Here is a 16,153-nt window from a genome sequence, read left to right on the forward strand (position 1 = left end):
CTTGGCGGTAATGTCCTCCTGTAAATTTACACATTCTCGAGAACTAGTACTCCTATTGATAATGAATTCATCACAAGAACAGCAGTGGAATACCCACTTGTTGTCCCTTGCATGGAGTTCATTGGTACAACACCCATTGTGCTGTCAGTTGCTATTTTCTTGAGTGGTTGTTGCTGCATTAAGTTGTTCGTGCTAGCCTTGCGTTTATCTAGCCGTATAACAAATCATTTACACTGCTAATTTATACATAGTACTTTATCTTTTGATGTTTCTATTTGAGACAATAAGCTGAGAAAAAAAGAAACTTGGTCCTTTTTTGATGTACATCTAACATTTTTTAACAATATATGCTTCCTTTTATTAGGGATTACCATATTGTAAGTACTTTAAGTGGGTAGATAGTAATCAATACATAGAGCTGGATATTCAAGAAAGAAAAAATGAACTATTAAGGAGGGAGAAAGAGCTCGAGAAGGTACTCGACGATATCAAAAAGAGGAAGATTGAGCTCCGTAAGAGAGCGGATGAGATCGAGAAGAGAAAGACAGTGCTATATAATAGAAATGAGGATGTTCTGAAGAAAGAGTTAGTACTTTTTGAGCAACAAGTCGAAATAAGGCGTTCCCGCACACCACTCTAGATGTATTGGGATTTTGCAATTGTTGTTTCATGTTACTTTGTTACTTGGTAGTCGTTTGATGTTACAACTTAGTATGAATGTGTGGTTTAAGTGTTAGAAGTTATTTAGACTAGTTGTCTGGTATTGATGTTGGTGATGTTGTTTGATATATTAGACTTGCAAGGATCGAATATTTAGCCTTAATTATCTTATGCTTGAATTTAAAATGGTGAAGCTCCAACCTCATATAACTCTTGATCAATTGGGTCCTAATAGCATTTATATTGACTCGTGCTAGATATCATTTGATCAAGGAATAAGAAATTTGCTTTGAACATTTTTATAACATCCAGTGCTTAAAGTTTGCGAGTTTGTGGATGATAATCATTGAAAATACAGTACTGCTTCTTGTGGGATCAGAACATTGGCAAAAAAAATTCTAAATGCATTTTTTATGCTAACTAATTAATATATATTAATAGGCTTTGACATCAGTGACGCATTTGATGTATCCATATTATAGGCTCTAACTACATTAGAAAGTATCCATGCATGGTCTTGCCCCCTCGAGTTGGGATTCATACATTATAGGTCGGTCGAATAGAGGAAATGAGAGCTTTGTGAAGATGCTTACTTATCTCAAGGAACTTCTAGTTATAATCTGCTACGTGGTCGAACTTCTAGTTGGGATTCACATGTGTGCCGTCCATGCCAAATGGTTTTTGTAGAATTTCATGCGAATTTTAGCCTTAAAACACCTGTTAGATGTCCTAAAAGTTCATACAAAGTAAAAATGTCTTCAAAAGTGATAGGACCACAAAGAGTTCCATGAAAGACTCGTTTTTCAAACATGCACCTCAGTTCTAGGATGTCTTGTAATTATGAGTTTTAATACTGAAATGCATAACTTGAATACCTGTTTATTTGTACGTACATATTCAAAACCATATCCAACTCAATGAACTGCGTGTACCACAAACTAGTACAAATTTGCAGTAAAAATAAAAGTATGTATGCTAGTCCCAACATATACAAACCAACAAACTAAAAGATTATCAAAAATCAAGAAACCCATTAAACCCAAACTCTTACGCTTGTAGCGGAGTTTGTAGTGATGAGAGAAGTGGGAGTACCTGTCTCATATTGAAATAGGTAACCAACATTCTACTTAAAGCACAAAAAATCTGCAATAAAACTTCCAAAAAAAAAAAAATTATGTTTAAACTTTTCTCTCCATACATTTTCTGTTCAATGCTTAAAGTACAGTCAGTTATCCTTTGTAGTTAGGGTGGTTGACGACGTCCCTCACGGTGGCATTTTTCCTGGTACGCTATGTATCTGTGCAAGGAGTTAATTATAGGATCAAAATGTTTCACTCTTGCAAACGAGGGAGACAAGGTGGTGATTACAAAAAAAACTTGGAGAATGGTGGCAAAGGTTGTCCTGGGACCTTCAGCAGTGCAGTGGCTAGTTAAGGCAATGGAGACGTGTTTAAAGGAAGAAAAGAATGATTTTTACACCACAATAAGGGAGGGTAACAGTAGTTTTATTGCTCAATGGTGTGCAAATATGAGAGGCCGATACTTGGCGGTGGTGGAATATGGAATTGGAGGGAGGAGAAATTTCATCTTCATACCTGAGGAAGTGAGAGATGGGTGGAGGAAGATGGGGAAGGCACTGAGGGACCTTTCTGATGAGATGAAAAATGCATACAAGGAGAATAGCCTGAAGAGGTCAAGGGCCAAGGCACAACCACAAGCTCTTTCGTATAGGGAGGTGCTGATGGTGGAAAAGTCACATGAACCTAGAGTACAACAGGGTGCGGCTATGGGATTGGTCTCTGACAATGAGGCGTGCCATGTACAATGGAAGGATGGGAGCATCAGAGTTGGTGGCGTGGATGATGGGGAGACGATCAAACTTTTATGGGAAGCTAAGTCCTAGCTAGAAGATCTACAGCTAAAGGTAGACTTCTTGATACGGAAGGAAATGGGGCGAGAAGGGAGAGGGCCTGAATGGGCTTGGAGAGTATGGGCTTGGAGAGGGGAGCCATCTTGGCCCCGAGTCAGGATGGCCTCATAAGAACTAGGCCTGCTGCAAACGGCCTTACCCGTAGAACAAAGGAACTGGCCTCATTCCATGGGCCGGCTGCATCTCACGTAATGAACTAGATCTAAAATTCACAATCCGACCCATCAACGTCGGACCCGAAGAAACCAACAATGAACCAGGCTCAAGTTGAGCAGCCATTGACAGCGACACTTGTTCCGGTGGCACAAATAACACCGGCAATGGCGGTGGACCAAATCTTGCCCTCACGTAGGGAGGAAAATGCCGAGATTCAGCCTCCGATGGCAATTTTCCTGGACTTATACGCACAGAACCCACCGATTTTAAACATGGAGATGATTTCTTCACAAATGGAGGCTCATGACACTGAGTGTGAGCATTTAGACTTGTTTTCGGAAGGAGGGGCTGTAAGGGACCAGGAGGCCGTGGTCGAGATAGAAGAAAATAGACTCTAGGGACCAGGAGCACTTCGGGGTTGTTCACAGAACCTGCCGACCGCCCATTTGGTTCCTGAATCAAATGGTGAAGGTATTTTTTTTGTGGTTCCTGAATCTCAAGAAGCTATTCAAATTTCAGAGGGGGTGGAGATTGTGGATACTGTGGTGGAATGGGAAGGTATTAACCAGTTTGAGGGGCATGGTGATGGGAACCCGTTCCCTTTAAATTGTTTGTTACCAAAGGAATGTGAGATATCAAATTGGGTGTTCAATAAGATAAAGGATATTCAACATATAGTGGGTTTGAAGTGTGTGGGTTATGAAGAACAGTTTCTAGCTCTTCTCACAGCTATTGAGGTGGGTCATTCGGATTCTAAAAATAAGGGATCAAAGAAACGAAGATGAGCTTAAGAGGCTGGACTGGTCATTGAATAAGGGTAGTTCAAGCCGGGAGAGGGCCAAAGGGAAGATTACGTTTGTCTCTTTATGAAGCCAAAAATTGTGTCTTGGAATGTTAGGTGGTTGAATGATTTTAATAAGCGATCTCGCATAAAAAATTTACTTAGAGATTGGAGGGCAGATATTATGTGTCTTCAAGAAACTAAATTGAGACTGGTGACTAGAAAAATAGTGAGAAGTGTGTGGCATTGCTTATATGTAGATTGGGTATATCTGGCTTCGAATGGGGCGTCGGAAGGTATTCTTGTGATGTGAGACAAAAGGGTGGTGGAGAAGATGGAGGAGTTCATAGGGGATTACACAGTTGCCGTCTCTTTTAAGATGGTGGAGGATAATTTTTTGTGGGTTTTTGCAGGCATTTATGAACCAAATAACGACAATGCCAGACAGTTTCTATGGAAAGAACTTGCTGGTGTACACAGCTGGTGAGACCTCCCTTAGTGCATAGGAGGGGACTTTAACATCACAAGGTTCCCTAGTGAAAGATCTGGTGACAATCGTCTACGCCAAGCCATGACAGATTTCTCCAACTGCATTTTCGATCTGAACTTGGTGGATCTCCCACTCATTGGTGTTCCGTTTACTTGGTCAAATAGCCAGATGTGGTCACGGCTGGACAGATTCTTAATATCACTGGAGTGGGAATGTCATTATCTAGAAGTATGTTAGAGGTGATTGCCACGTCTTTGTTCAGATCATTTTCCAATTTTACTGGATGGTGGAGGCATTCGAAGTGGGCGCCGTTATTTCAAATTTGAAAACATGTGGCTGAAAAAAGAAGGTTTTGTGGACAAGGTAAGGCAGTGGTGGTCTTCTTACCAATTTATTGATACCCCTTCTTATATACTTGCAGGTAAACTAAAGGCACTAAAGGAGGACTTAAAGATTTGGAATGTTCAAACTTTTGGAGACGTAGGGGAGCAAAAGAAAAACATGATGGAAGAGTTATAGGTGCTAGAAAGGATCTATGAAAATAGATCTCTTACCACAGAGGCAATAGTAAGAAAGGCAAAAATGACTTTAGAACTGGAAAAGGTAGTATCACTTGAAGAGGTCTCTTGACGGCAGAAGTCAAGAGTTTTGTGGCTGAAAAAAGGGAACCGAAACACAAAATTTTTTCATAGAGTAGCAAATTCACATAGGAGAAATAATACTATTGAGTTGTTGAAAATCAATGGTAGTGATTGTAGGGAGGCTCCTATGATCCGGGATCATGTGCGGAATTTTTTTTAACAGCTTTTCATGGAGAGAGAGGGATGGAGACCCAACTTGGATGGACTTGTTTTTTATTCGATTGATACACAGACTGCGGTACGTTTGGAAAGAGCTTTCGAGGAAGATGAGGTATATGAAGTGGTCAAAAGAATGGGGAAAGATAAAGCACCAGGACCAGATGATTTTTCGATGAGATTTTTTCAAACTTGTTGGGAGGTCGTACAAGTGGACTTATTGAATATCTTTCAGGATCTGTTCTTGCATGGGAAATTCAAGAAAAGCCTGAATACGACTTTTATTGCATTAATCCCGAAGAAGACCGAGGTTCTGGAAGTGAAGGATTTTAGGCCAGTTAGCCTTATTCATGGGGTATATAAAATTATCTCAAAGGTGCTTGCAAATAGGTTGGGGGAGATCATGGGAAAAATAATATCGAAGCCACAAAATGCCTTTGTTAGGGGTTGTCAAATTTTGGATTAGGTTTTAATAGCTAATGAATGTTTGGATAATAGATTAAAGTCTGGTATTGAAGGGATTATCTGTAAGCTAGACATGGAAAAGGCATATGATCACGTAAATTGGAAATTCCTTATTTATTTACTGAGGAGATGTGGCTTTGGGGAAAAATGGTGTAAGTGGATTAGATGGTGCATTTCAATGGCAAGTTTTTCAATTCTAATTGATGGCAGCCCAGAAGGTTTTTTCAACAGCTCTCGAGGGTTAAGACAAGGGGATCCCTTGTCACCACTTCTCTTTGTGATCATCATGGAGGCTCTGAGTAGGATGTTAATGGCACTAGTGAACAACGGGCTGTTACCTGGTTTTTCAGTGGGTGATTTGAATAGGGGCCTTAGTTCGATATCTCCCTTACTTTTTGCTGATGAAACACTAATTTTCTATGAGGCTGAACAAGAACAACTGAGGACACTGAAGGCTCTTTTTTTTTTTTTATGTTTTGAAGCAGTATCAGGGTTGAGAGTGAACTTTAATAAATCAGAATTAGTTCCAGTTGGGAATGTTAGTAATACTCGACAGTTGGCGAGCACACTGGGGTGTAAGGTTGTTGCTTTACCTATGACTTATCTAGGATTACTGTTAGGAGCTGCTTCACAAGCCGTATCTATCAAGGACACAATCATCGAGAAAATAGAGCGAAGATTGGCTGGATGGAAGAGATTGTACTTGTCAAAAGGAGGTCGTGTGACTCTGATTAAAAGTACTCTTTCTAACTTACCTACTTATTTTCTGTCTTTATTCCCTATTCCAGCTTCTGTGGCAGCCCAGATCGAAACATTATACCGTGATTTCCTGTGGAGGGGGATGGGGGATGAATTCAAGTATCACCTAATCAGTTAGGATAAGCTATGCAGACCAATTTCTTCAGGGGGTTGGGGATAAAAAACTTGAGAACTTTTAATCAAGCACTTCTTGGTAAGTGGCTATGGAGATACAATATAGAACTGAAAGCTTTATGAAAAGTAGTAGTCGACAGCAAATATGACAGCTTATGGGGGGCCTGGTGCACTAGAGAGGGGAATGGGTCTTGTGGTGTGAGGATTTGGAAGCATATACGAAGGGGGTGGGGGGTGTTTGCCAACCATACTAAACTTTTGGTGGGTGAGGGCACACGAATAAAATTTTGGAGGGACATCGGTGTGGAGAGAAGGCACTGAAGGATTCTTTTTCATCTGTTTTCCGTGTGGCTTGTGATCAAGAAGCTTCGGTGGCGAATCTCTTGGTTTGTTCAGGGGACCAAATATTTTGGAATGTCACTTTTAGTAGAGCTGCATATGACTAGGAAGAAGATAGCTTTGCGGCTTTTTTCAACCTAGTGTACTCTACAAAGCTGAATGGATTAAATGAAGATAAGCTGTGGTGGAAACCTGAGGGTAAGGGTACTTTCTCAGTTCGCTCTTTCTATAAGTCCCTTACAATTAATACAAACTCTCTTTTCCCATGGAGAAACTTGTGGTGGAATAAGGCGCCTCCCAAAACACTTTTCTTCATTTGGACAGTAGCACTGGGTAAGATCTTGACTACAGATAATTTACGAAAGCGTCGGGTAATTATTACTGATTGGTGTTGTATGTGTAAGAAAACTGGCAAGTCAGTGAATCATCTCTTGTTACACTGTGAGACAGCCTAAGCCTTGTGGTACGAGGTATTTAGTCGTATAGGGTTAAATTGGGTGATGCCGAATTTAGTGGTTGAAGTATTGGCCAATTGGGCGATGCCGGCGACGATTCACAAATTAAATCTGTGTGGAAAATGGTCCCTACCTGCATTATGTAGTGTATTTGGCAAGAGCACAATGCATGAACTTTTGAAGATAAGGGGCGGACAACAGAGGAGCTTCGTTCTTTATTTTTCAGTACTTTATTTTGTGAACCTTAGCTATAGAATTTTATGGTTTGAATGTACATGATTTCCTTGCGTCTTCTATAGAGACCTAAATAGGTTCTTATCTCTTGTATACCATCTTGTGTACTGGAGCTATGCCTATTATTATTAATACTACCGTTTACTTAATAAAAAAAAAAAAAAAACTTCCAAAAATATGCAAACTTATAAAAAAAAAAAAAAGAAGACAAAAACAAAGTTGCATCACTACTTGAATATTGTTTAGATATTAGTTGTCATTTAGATATGGCAGAAAAGCCGGTGACCATGCAGGCATTGGTCTATAGTAACCGTGCATATAATTTGCGAAGTTTGGACAAGTTATTGGGATATCCTAACATAAAATAATATTGATAATTAGCAAGAACATGGTTGATGTATTATGAAAATAAACATCAACTCAACACATTTGAACAAATTATTTAAATAATATAACATACTGAGGTTAAGAGATTTGAGCTAGATGGTATTAACAAAGATGAATATTCTTCCCCTTTTCCCATGCTGAAAATCATGCAACAAAAATGAGTTATCAACAAAATTTGACCACAAATTCACTCGCAACTTCATCACAGGTCAGGTCCACTTTGTCAATCAAACTTTTTTAAATTTCAAACTAAAAGTAATATTAAAAACTAAATGAATATTGGGTTGCTAGATTCCATCTTAGACAACATTTTGGAGACCATGTTGAAAGAAGTCACATAATCTTCTAATCATCGCCTCTGAGGATGTCAAGTAAAGAGAAACGATATAGCTTTATGAAGACAAGTCATCTTAAGCACACTGTGCTGTACAATATTTATAGAGAGGAAATCAAATACCAATCAGATTTTGCAAAGAAATTCTAGATGTTTCCACATTTATTTTCCTTAGCATTCTAAGGTGGCATCACACGATTTTTGCCTTGCTGTTGTGAGACATTCTATTGAGCATTCGGTTGAGGTGTACTGGCAGCGGATGAGTGCTGTGAGCTGATGTACAAGGGTGCAAAATAATCAGGTGTGCTAACATCAAGAAAACCTTACTCAAGTCAAATCGATGGAATGCACAAAGCTAACTGTATAGGGTCTAAATTTCGATAAATAATACAAATAAAATGCTTAATAAATATTGACATAGGTTTTAGAATTCAGACAAAAGCTTTAGGGAATCTTTACTGTCGCAAACAATAAGTTGCAGGTTTAGATGCCCATGTCTTACCCAAACTTGACGCCAAACTCTAATTTAGGATACTTTACAATACCAACTGTGTAGTCAAACTAAAATAATCAAATAAAGTAATATATGGGGAATTGAATATGTTAGCTGCTATACAATCCGAGAAATGAGTGTCGCAGGAGTTATACTACAAACGTATAATCGGGATAGTTTAGATAATAGTTTGCAGATTAGCTGCAAACAAACGTCTATGTGAGCTCATGCTATAAATGTCCTCAGAATCAAGTGAAGGTTTAATCTTCTACACTTGTACTCAATGCCGACTTGCCAAGTTTCTGCTTTTAAGCACAAGATGCTAGTCAGCAAAAACTGAACTGTATTAATAAACATAAAGCATATTATGAAATACAGAATTGAAACTTTCTATCTTTTATCCATGCCTTTTTTTTCTTCCAGCAACAAAAATTGTCTTAAAACGGTAGACAATAATTCTTAATATACATTACATAATTAGAATTTAATTTCAAATTGATCCATTAAAAACAATAATGAATGAGAATAACTGCTTTTTCTTTTTCCTTTTTTGATAATTGATTATAAATAAATTTTTATAAACTTGAAATGAACCAAAACACATACAAGAGAAAGTAACCAGGCAAATAAATGGGCAAGATCTGAAATGTGCAGGAGATATAGTTAGGGCCTTAGAAACCCATACAATGGGCAAGATATCTAGATCAGATCCTTACTTGTCCCTTTAATCCCACTTGACGACCCACGCGAATATCTGCTTGAGGACCCAAAGAATTACTCACTTCGCACACATTGAATGGAGCAAATACAAGGGGAATCACTTCACAGCATACATGAAGAAATGTAGTTGACTGAGAAAAGAGAAGCATTGATCTTACCCATGAAGAGGACGACCCACATGAAGACCCACAGTGACGAGAACCAGACGAGGGACTAGACGAAGATGAACTCCTTCAACTTACTCCCACACAAAGATGAAGACCAGTGGCACTCCCACACGAAGATGAGGGAAAAACGAAATCTGAGATATTTCAAATGCAGACGAAGGCGCTTTGAGTGTTTTTACATACCTTTTTCAACTTTTTTTTTTTCTAATTTTTTTTAACATATTGGCTGATGTGGCATACTGCTACCTTAGCCGACTCCTTGACGGTTCGGTATCACGACTGCCTATAGAAGAACTGTGTCCCAAGTTTTAACACAGACCACTCTAAAGTACCCATCAACTTGAAGAAGCTAAAAGACTACCAATCACGCTACATATATATGAATGTTTTATGTTTACTAATAAGAGTCCAACCAATGCAGTTTGATTTAATTTTAGATAAAATTTAAAATTAAATCAATATGTATCGGTTTTATATTTTTTAAAATTGATTACGTACTTATTATTCTTTTAAATCGGTACTTATGATTTTATTAGTTTCTGTCTAGTTTGGTCTGGTTTTTCAGTTTTAATAATATTAATATATATATTAGTATTAGTTATAATGATTAGAATAACTATATATTAGTATTTGTTAGAGTGATTTTAATTTATTATAACTATATCATTGGTAGGATAGTATTAGTATTATTATATCATTATTTCATATATAATTATTTAGTATAGTAATTTATATATAGATTATAAATATATTTCTAATAGTAATATAGTATTAGACTATTAGTATTAGACCATAAAATGTATTTAATATACATTATCTACTAATGTATATTAGTATTACTAATTTACTAATGTACTTATCAAAAAGAATATATTGAGAATTTATTAGACCATAAAATGTTATTAATATATATATATTATTATTAAAGCATATGGTCAAATAAATTTTCATGTTTAGATTAAAATTTTATATTATAAATTATAATAATATTATCTTATATATGTTTATAATTTATATTATTATTACATATAATATAAAAATATTTTATATAATATTAAAAAATGATTAAAAACATATAATATAAGGAACCGTCCGATCTGGTCCTAAAAAGTATAGAACTAGTACCAGCCGGTTTTGGAACTAAGAAAACTAATCCCGGACTGGATTGGTCCAAAATCAGACCAATTCCACCGATTCGGATTGGTTTTTTAGTTAATTTTTACACCCATATTTACTACTTCTTAGTATGTGCTAAGAGGGAGTAATTTTGGGAGGTTTGAAAAGCGAGTTAAGATAAAATTTGAAAAGTGAATAAAATAATATTATAATATTATTTTTTAATAATATTATTATTTTATAATTTAAAAAATTGAATTATTTATTATATTTCGCGTGGAAATTTGAAAAAATTGTAATAACTAAATAAAATGAAATGAATGCTTTTTGTATCCAAACCTAGCCTTAGAGCACATTATCTATATGATTTAAATAATAATATTTAATTTTTAAAATTTATCTTATAAATCAAATTATATTATATAAATATACCGATTTAATAATATAATTTTTAATAATTTAGTGCATATTACTCGGTCAAGAATATTATATGGTTTGAAAATGATATTATTTTTTCAATTCAAAAACATTAAAAACAAAATGATGATCTATGCAGGCTGGCCAGTTTAAACGGGGCACGTACATCTTTCCTTTATGTGGAACAATGAGGATCGATCGTAACTATATATATGATCTATATATGTCGATATATGGATCACTAGCTATATATGTACCAGTTTTAATTAACAAGTAATTAATTGTACGTTTGAGTTTAATATTAATTCCATCACTTTAAACCAATATTGCATGACTTACTAATTACCCATTATACGTACATACCTGCAGCTTCGTCAGTACTATGCATGCATGCATGCAGCTATATATATATATATATATATATGCACATGATATGTAATACTTGGATGGCTTGTTCATTCAAATCTGTCCAAATAGAGGAAGTCACACGTGTTATAACTTGCTACATGTGATGTAACGTCGCATAATCTAAAATAATTCAATGGCTAGCTAGCTGGCATCTTGGATTTCAAATAATTAATAAAGTTAATTAATTAGGGACGCATCATCTGCGAAATGACACATTTTAATTTACCTTTCCAGATCCATAAACTCTGGGTCTCATATTTGATTATCTATTATTTAAAAAAAAAATTAAAATAATATTTCTTATAATCATATTTTGCTTTCATTTAAAGGAAAAAAAAATACTAAAACAAATATATAAAAAGCATGTTTAATTAATGGTGTATTTATATACTGTGGTTATTTCTTGGATTAAAAATTAAAAATATTCGTTATAAAAAACAACCAAAACAATAAGTTTCTGCTTGGCGATTTTTTAAATGAGAATTTTGAGTTTTAAAATTAAATATTAAAATATTATATTTTAATATTATTATTGTATTAGAATTTAAAAAAAGTTAAATTGTTTATTATATTTTATATAAAAATTTAAAAAAATTATAATTATAAAATAAGATAAAAATTTTATATTTGAAATAAAAATTTCCAAACAGTACAAAGTCTTCTACTTCTCTGTTAATAGTAGAGATAATTACGCTTGCTCAAAGATGTTAATCTTGACTTCTCTGTACTAGTCGTCATATGTATAAGTACCTAGCTAGCTAATTGATGCTAGCTGCTCAACCCTCGCGTCTAGCCAAAAACAAATGAAGGGTTATTCCAAGATCGAAGTCATAGATCGCACCCAGAAATCTAGATCCATTGAGTTTTCGGATGTTTCAATATCATTTCCTCATGATCAAACCTTAAAACCCACCAAAAACAAGACTAACTCATCTGAAGCCCAAGAAAGCAATCAGATAAGCAAGAACATGACCAACAGCCCAAAGTGTTTACCAGATCAGCAAGTTGATCAAGACGAAGCCGGAAACAAGAAGCTGGAGATGTTTGGCGCGGTACTGAGCAGGAACTGCTCAGTTTCCTCAAACTCTGGATTCCAGTCTGCAGTTAAGAGGGCATTGTCAATGAGAAGATCATCATCATCAGTTTCCGAGAGGTACCGTAGGATCCATGACCATTCTATGACACTAGCATCCCCCACTACTGATGATGATGATGACGATGATGGGGACAGTACAGCGAGGGCGTCAAGAAGAAGAAGATCATCAATGGATCCGAAGAAACACAGGCCAGGAAGCAAGATCCTTAAAGCCTGTAAGCGCCTTTTTGGACTGTAGCTATATACTAAGGTTTCGTAACCTTTTTGTTATGTCCAAATGATCATGATCATGAGGTGCATGCTTTTTTAAGTTATTGTACTTCCATTAATGAGTTCTCGGGAGAGTTTTGTATGGTTTCATGTTCGGAAGATTTTTTTTTTTTTTCCCCAGATATATATTCTAAATGATTGGAGTACTTCGATTGTGAAATTGTTGACGGCATTCCTAAGGGGACGAAAAGTAAAGCTGTTTAATTTAATTGATCTCTAGCTACCAACTTTGAGATTTATAAGTATGAATTATTTTTTAAAAAAAGGCATTACAAATTAGCGAGATTGCATGCGATATGCATCGATCTGCGTTTAAAATGGCAGGATGTAGACGCACGAAATTCATTTACTTACAATCATTGGTACCATAAGGATGATGGAGTAGTCCCTTCATTTGCCAATTTATAAGGTATCGATTCACTTTCATTTTCTTATATTTTGTTGTAACTTTGGGACGAGTCGTTATTATTATTTTGAGAAATATTTTTTGCAATCGGGAGATGCAGTCGGCGTGCAGTCGGCTGTAAAAAAAATTAATACGAGACCTACATGAAAAAAAAAAAAATTATTTTTATAACTTTTTATAATTCATGTAGATCCCCTTGAATATAAAAAAAAAATTTATAATTTTTTTTATTCATTCTGTACAGCTGACTGCACGCCGACTGCATGTGACGACTGTATGTAGCAAAGCTGTATTATTTTACCTAATAAAAATCTATGGCAGATCCAGAAAACCAGTGAGAGAGAGAGAGAGAGAGCATCACGCGCGGCCATAACATAAGATGTTGGGCGGCTACCTAAAAAACAGGTTAAAAAAAATGAAAAAGGGATGTTGGGCGGCACTTAAGGCCAAACAAATACCAAACAACAGCACATGAAGTGCGACCCGCAAGGAAACGGGCTGTTGTTGTTTTTTTTTTTTTTTTTTTTAAATTTATTTATTTATTTATTTTATTATTATTATTTTTTGGAGTCTTTTAAATTAAAGGTTAATAATCGTAGCTTCTAATAAAGCCATAAAAATATTCGCTCTAGCAGTTTCTTTCTCGGTTGTTTTCTGTTTGAGAATTGTTATATATAGACATTAAAATATAAAAAAATTACATAAAATAAATTTATAAACTGAATTGATTTTATGAAATTCGTTATATTTATTTTATAAGAAAAATAATTTATATCAAATTATATCAGTTTATCGATTTATTTTTGTATATGCTCTTTGTTATTAAAGTATTTTCCTTTCTATTCCATAATTACCTAAATGACCTTCATTTTTTATTATTATTATTCTTCTTCTCTCCTTTATTTTTAACAATTTTCGTTCTGTTAATTCCAAACATTAATTTATGTCGTAATGACTTCAAATAATAATATGATTGATATGTTGATATTGGAGTTCTTTTTTTTTTTTTTAACTCGAATTTAACGTAATTACTTCATATTTTATAATAATTTTAAAAATAAGATTATAAAAAATTGTGTGTATATCATTTAGCAGTATAAAAAAAAAAAAAAAAAAAAAAAAATACCGTCGGAGATAGATCTACGACAGCAGTGTAATTGGTGTCCATTGAAAATACAGTGGCGGAGAGACAGAGAGGAAGAAAAGGAATTAGAAACATGAGGCGTGCGTGCGTGCATGCATTCTTGTGGAAACAGCGAACATTATTCTTCCAAAACAAACCCAACTTTCCTATTTTCGACTCCTAAAAATCATCCTTGAATCTCTCTTTTTCCTCCGCTGTTTTTCGTTTCCATGTACATACTATTTTTCATGATTTTAATCTTCTTCTTCTTTAAACTCTCTCTCTCGTCATTTTTTGTTTTCATATTTATCGATGATCTTTACTCTCGCGCCTTTAAGTACGTACTCGGGAATTTCTTTATTTTAACTCAAATTCAATTAAAGCATATATTTTCATTATGTTATGAATTCAAAATTGATTGTATGTGTGTTTGTTTTTTCTTAATGGAATTACAGATTTGGTATACGAAAAGGGGTCTGACTTGGGATCGGTCAGCGAGAGCTAGTTCAGTATACACATAAATAATGGCGGGAGAAAGTGAAGGTGATCGTACTGATAATGACGGAGAAAGGATGAACGAAACGACATCACCTAAGAACAGGGTGAAGTTCCTGTGTAGCCATGGCGGGAGGATCCTCCCTAGGCCTACCGATGGTCAGCTCAAGTACGTTGGTGGTGAGACACGTGCCATCGCCATTCCTCGCGATACATCCTTCTCAGGTTTCGAATGTGATATATATCATGATCGCCTGAATCAAATCTATTTACATATCTCATGAACTAAATGAATGTGTGCAGCAATTTGATATTTGGAATTCATATGGAAATAAAATTCGCGTGTTAGTGGTATAGATTTCTCTTTTATCTTATGTTATCGAATAACATAAATGTACTCTTATTCCTCAATGAATGGTGGCCTGGTTGTTGTTAACAGAGCTAATGAAGAAGGTAGCCGCAGTGTTTGATGCAGACACGATCCTCAAGTACCAAGTAATCCCAGAGGATCTTGATGCCTTGGTGTCTGTTAGATCCGACGAGGACCTCAAGCATATGCTCGATGAATATGATCGCCATGAAAGCGAAGCGACTATGAGGCTCCGAACCTTTTTGTTCCCATCCAACCCCATCATGGTCGACAACCAAGCCACCTACCCTGAACCCCATGCACTGGAGCAGCGTTATGTTGATGCCATCAATGGCATTATCCGCACGACCACTGCTTCTACACTCACTTCTATAAATGCAAATCGTGTCCCCTTTACTGTCTCTGCTTGCTCTTCTCCCCATTGTTCTTCCCCAAAAGCCCAAAATGTTGATCCTTTGTATGACACCATCTCGTCAAATGGCTACCAGCAGAATGGTCTGGTTTCTATGCATAAGGTCCACAGCTCCCCTAGCCTTTGCAGCCTTAACAACTTCCAGAACCATAGCAATGGCCTTGGTAACCACCACTTGTGTCAGCACCACCACTACCAATACCATCCACACCACTATCATGGCTGTCATCATCCCAGACCACCAATCGATCCTCATAATAAAGTTGGTGGTGGTGAAATGTTCGCTCGATCTTTGTCATCAGGTAGGGCTGATACTAGGAGGAGCCTGATGGGTTATGGCATAAACAACTATTACCCACCAAGTAGGCACCGAAGAGAGGGTGGAGGCTGCAGTGTGTGTGGATATGAATGCGGGTTCTATGGGTGTGGCGGGCTCGAGATATCAGGTATCGGGAGTATTACTCGGAGTCCAAGATAAACCATTTCGGGAGAGAAGAAAGGCATGAAGATGAATGGAGGTCAAGCTATCAGAAGCGAGGAGACAGGACCTTGTAAATATTGTTATAGATGATTATAACCATTGGGCAGGCTTGAAACTTAAAATAGATCATACTCAATTAAGCTCATGCGTGTAAGCTTTATGAAGATATTACGGGCAGGTAGGCACATATAAAAGAACAAACATTGAACGACAAGCAAAGATGAGTAGCTCCTGTGCAATTCTCGCCTCTATATAAACATGATAATCATCGGTAGAAT

The 16,153-nt window shown here is 36.1% G+C and overlaps 1 protein-coding gene and 1 long non-coding RNA gene across 7 annotated transcripts; one reads left to right on the forward strand and one right to left on the reverse strand.

Moving 5' to 3' along the window:
• Positions 1 to 7,786: 7,786 nt before the first annotated feature.
• Positions 7,787 to 9,559, reverse strand: LOC122313974. 2 transcript variants are annotated; one of them, XR_006243564.1, is made up of 3 exons: positions 9,273 to 9,547; positions 9,111 to 9,148; positions 7,787 to 8,174 (listed from the first exon to the last, which is right to left on the reverse strand). It is a non-coding gene; the product is annotated as an uncharacterized LOC122313974 (long non-coding RNA). The 2 variants fall into 2 exon arrangements; XR_006243565.1 differs by lacking the exon at positions 9,111 to 9,148 and having other exon boundaries at positions 7,940 to 8,174; positions 9,273 to 9,559.
• A 2,834-nt stretch (positions 9,560 to 12,393) lies between these two features.
• LOC122312447 lies at positions 12,394 to 16,089 on the forward strand. 5 transcript variants are annotated; one of them, XM_043127053.1, is made up of 3 exons: positions 12,394 to 12,533; positions 14,573 to 14,837; positions 15,052 to 16,089. In XM_043127053.1, exons 2-3 carry the CDS (start codon positions 14,642 to 14,644, stop codon positions 15,870 to 15,872), a joined length of 1,017 nt encoding a protein of 338 aa, XP_042982987.1. In that variant the 5' UTR covers positions 12,394 to 12,533; positions 14,573 to 14,641; the 3' UTR covers positions 15,873 to 16,089. The 5 variants fall into 5 exon arrangements, with proteins under 5 accessions (XP_042982987.1, XP_042982988.1, XP_042982989.1 ...); XM_043127054.1 differs by lacking the exon at positions 12,394 to 12,533 and adding an exon at positions 13,273 to 13,399; XM_043127055.1 differs by lacking the exon at positions 12,394 to 12,533 and adding an exon at positions 14,169 to 14,454 and having other exon boundaries at positions 14,573 to 14,792.
• The last annotated feature ends 64 nt before the right edge of the window (positions 16,090 to 16,153 follow it).

Source organism: Carya illinoinensis, chromosome 6 (assembly GCF_018687715.1).
Source record: "Carya illinoinensis cultivar Pawnee chromosome 6, C.illinoinensisPawnee_v1, whole genome shotgun sequence".
NCBI classification, from domain to species: domain Eukaryota; kingdom Viridiplantae; phylum Streptophyta; class Magnoliopsida; order Fagales; family Juglandaceae; genus Carya; species Carya illinoinensis.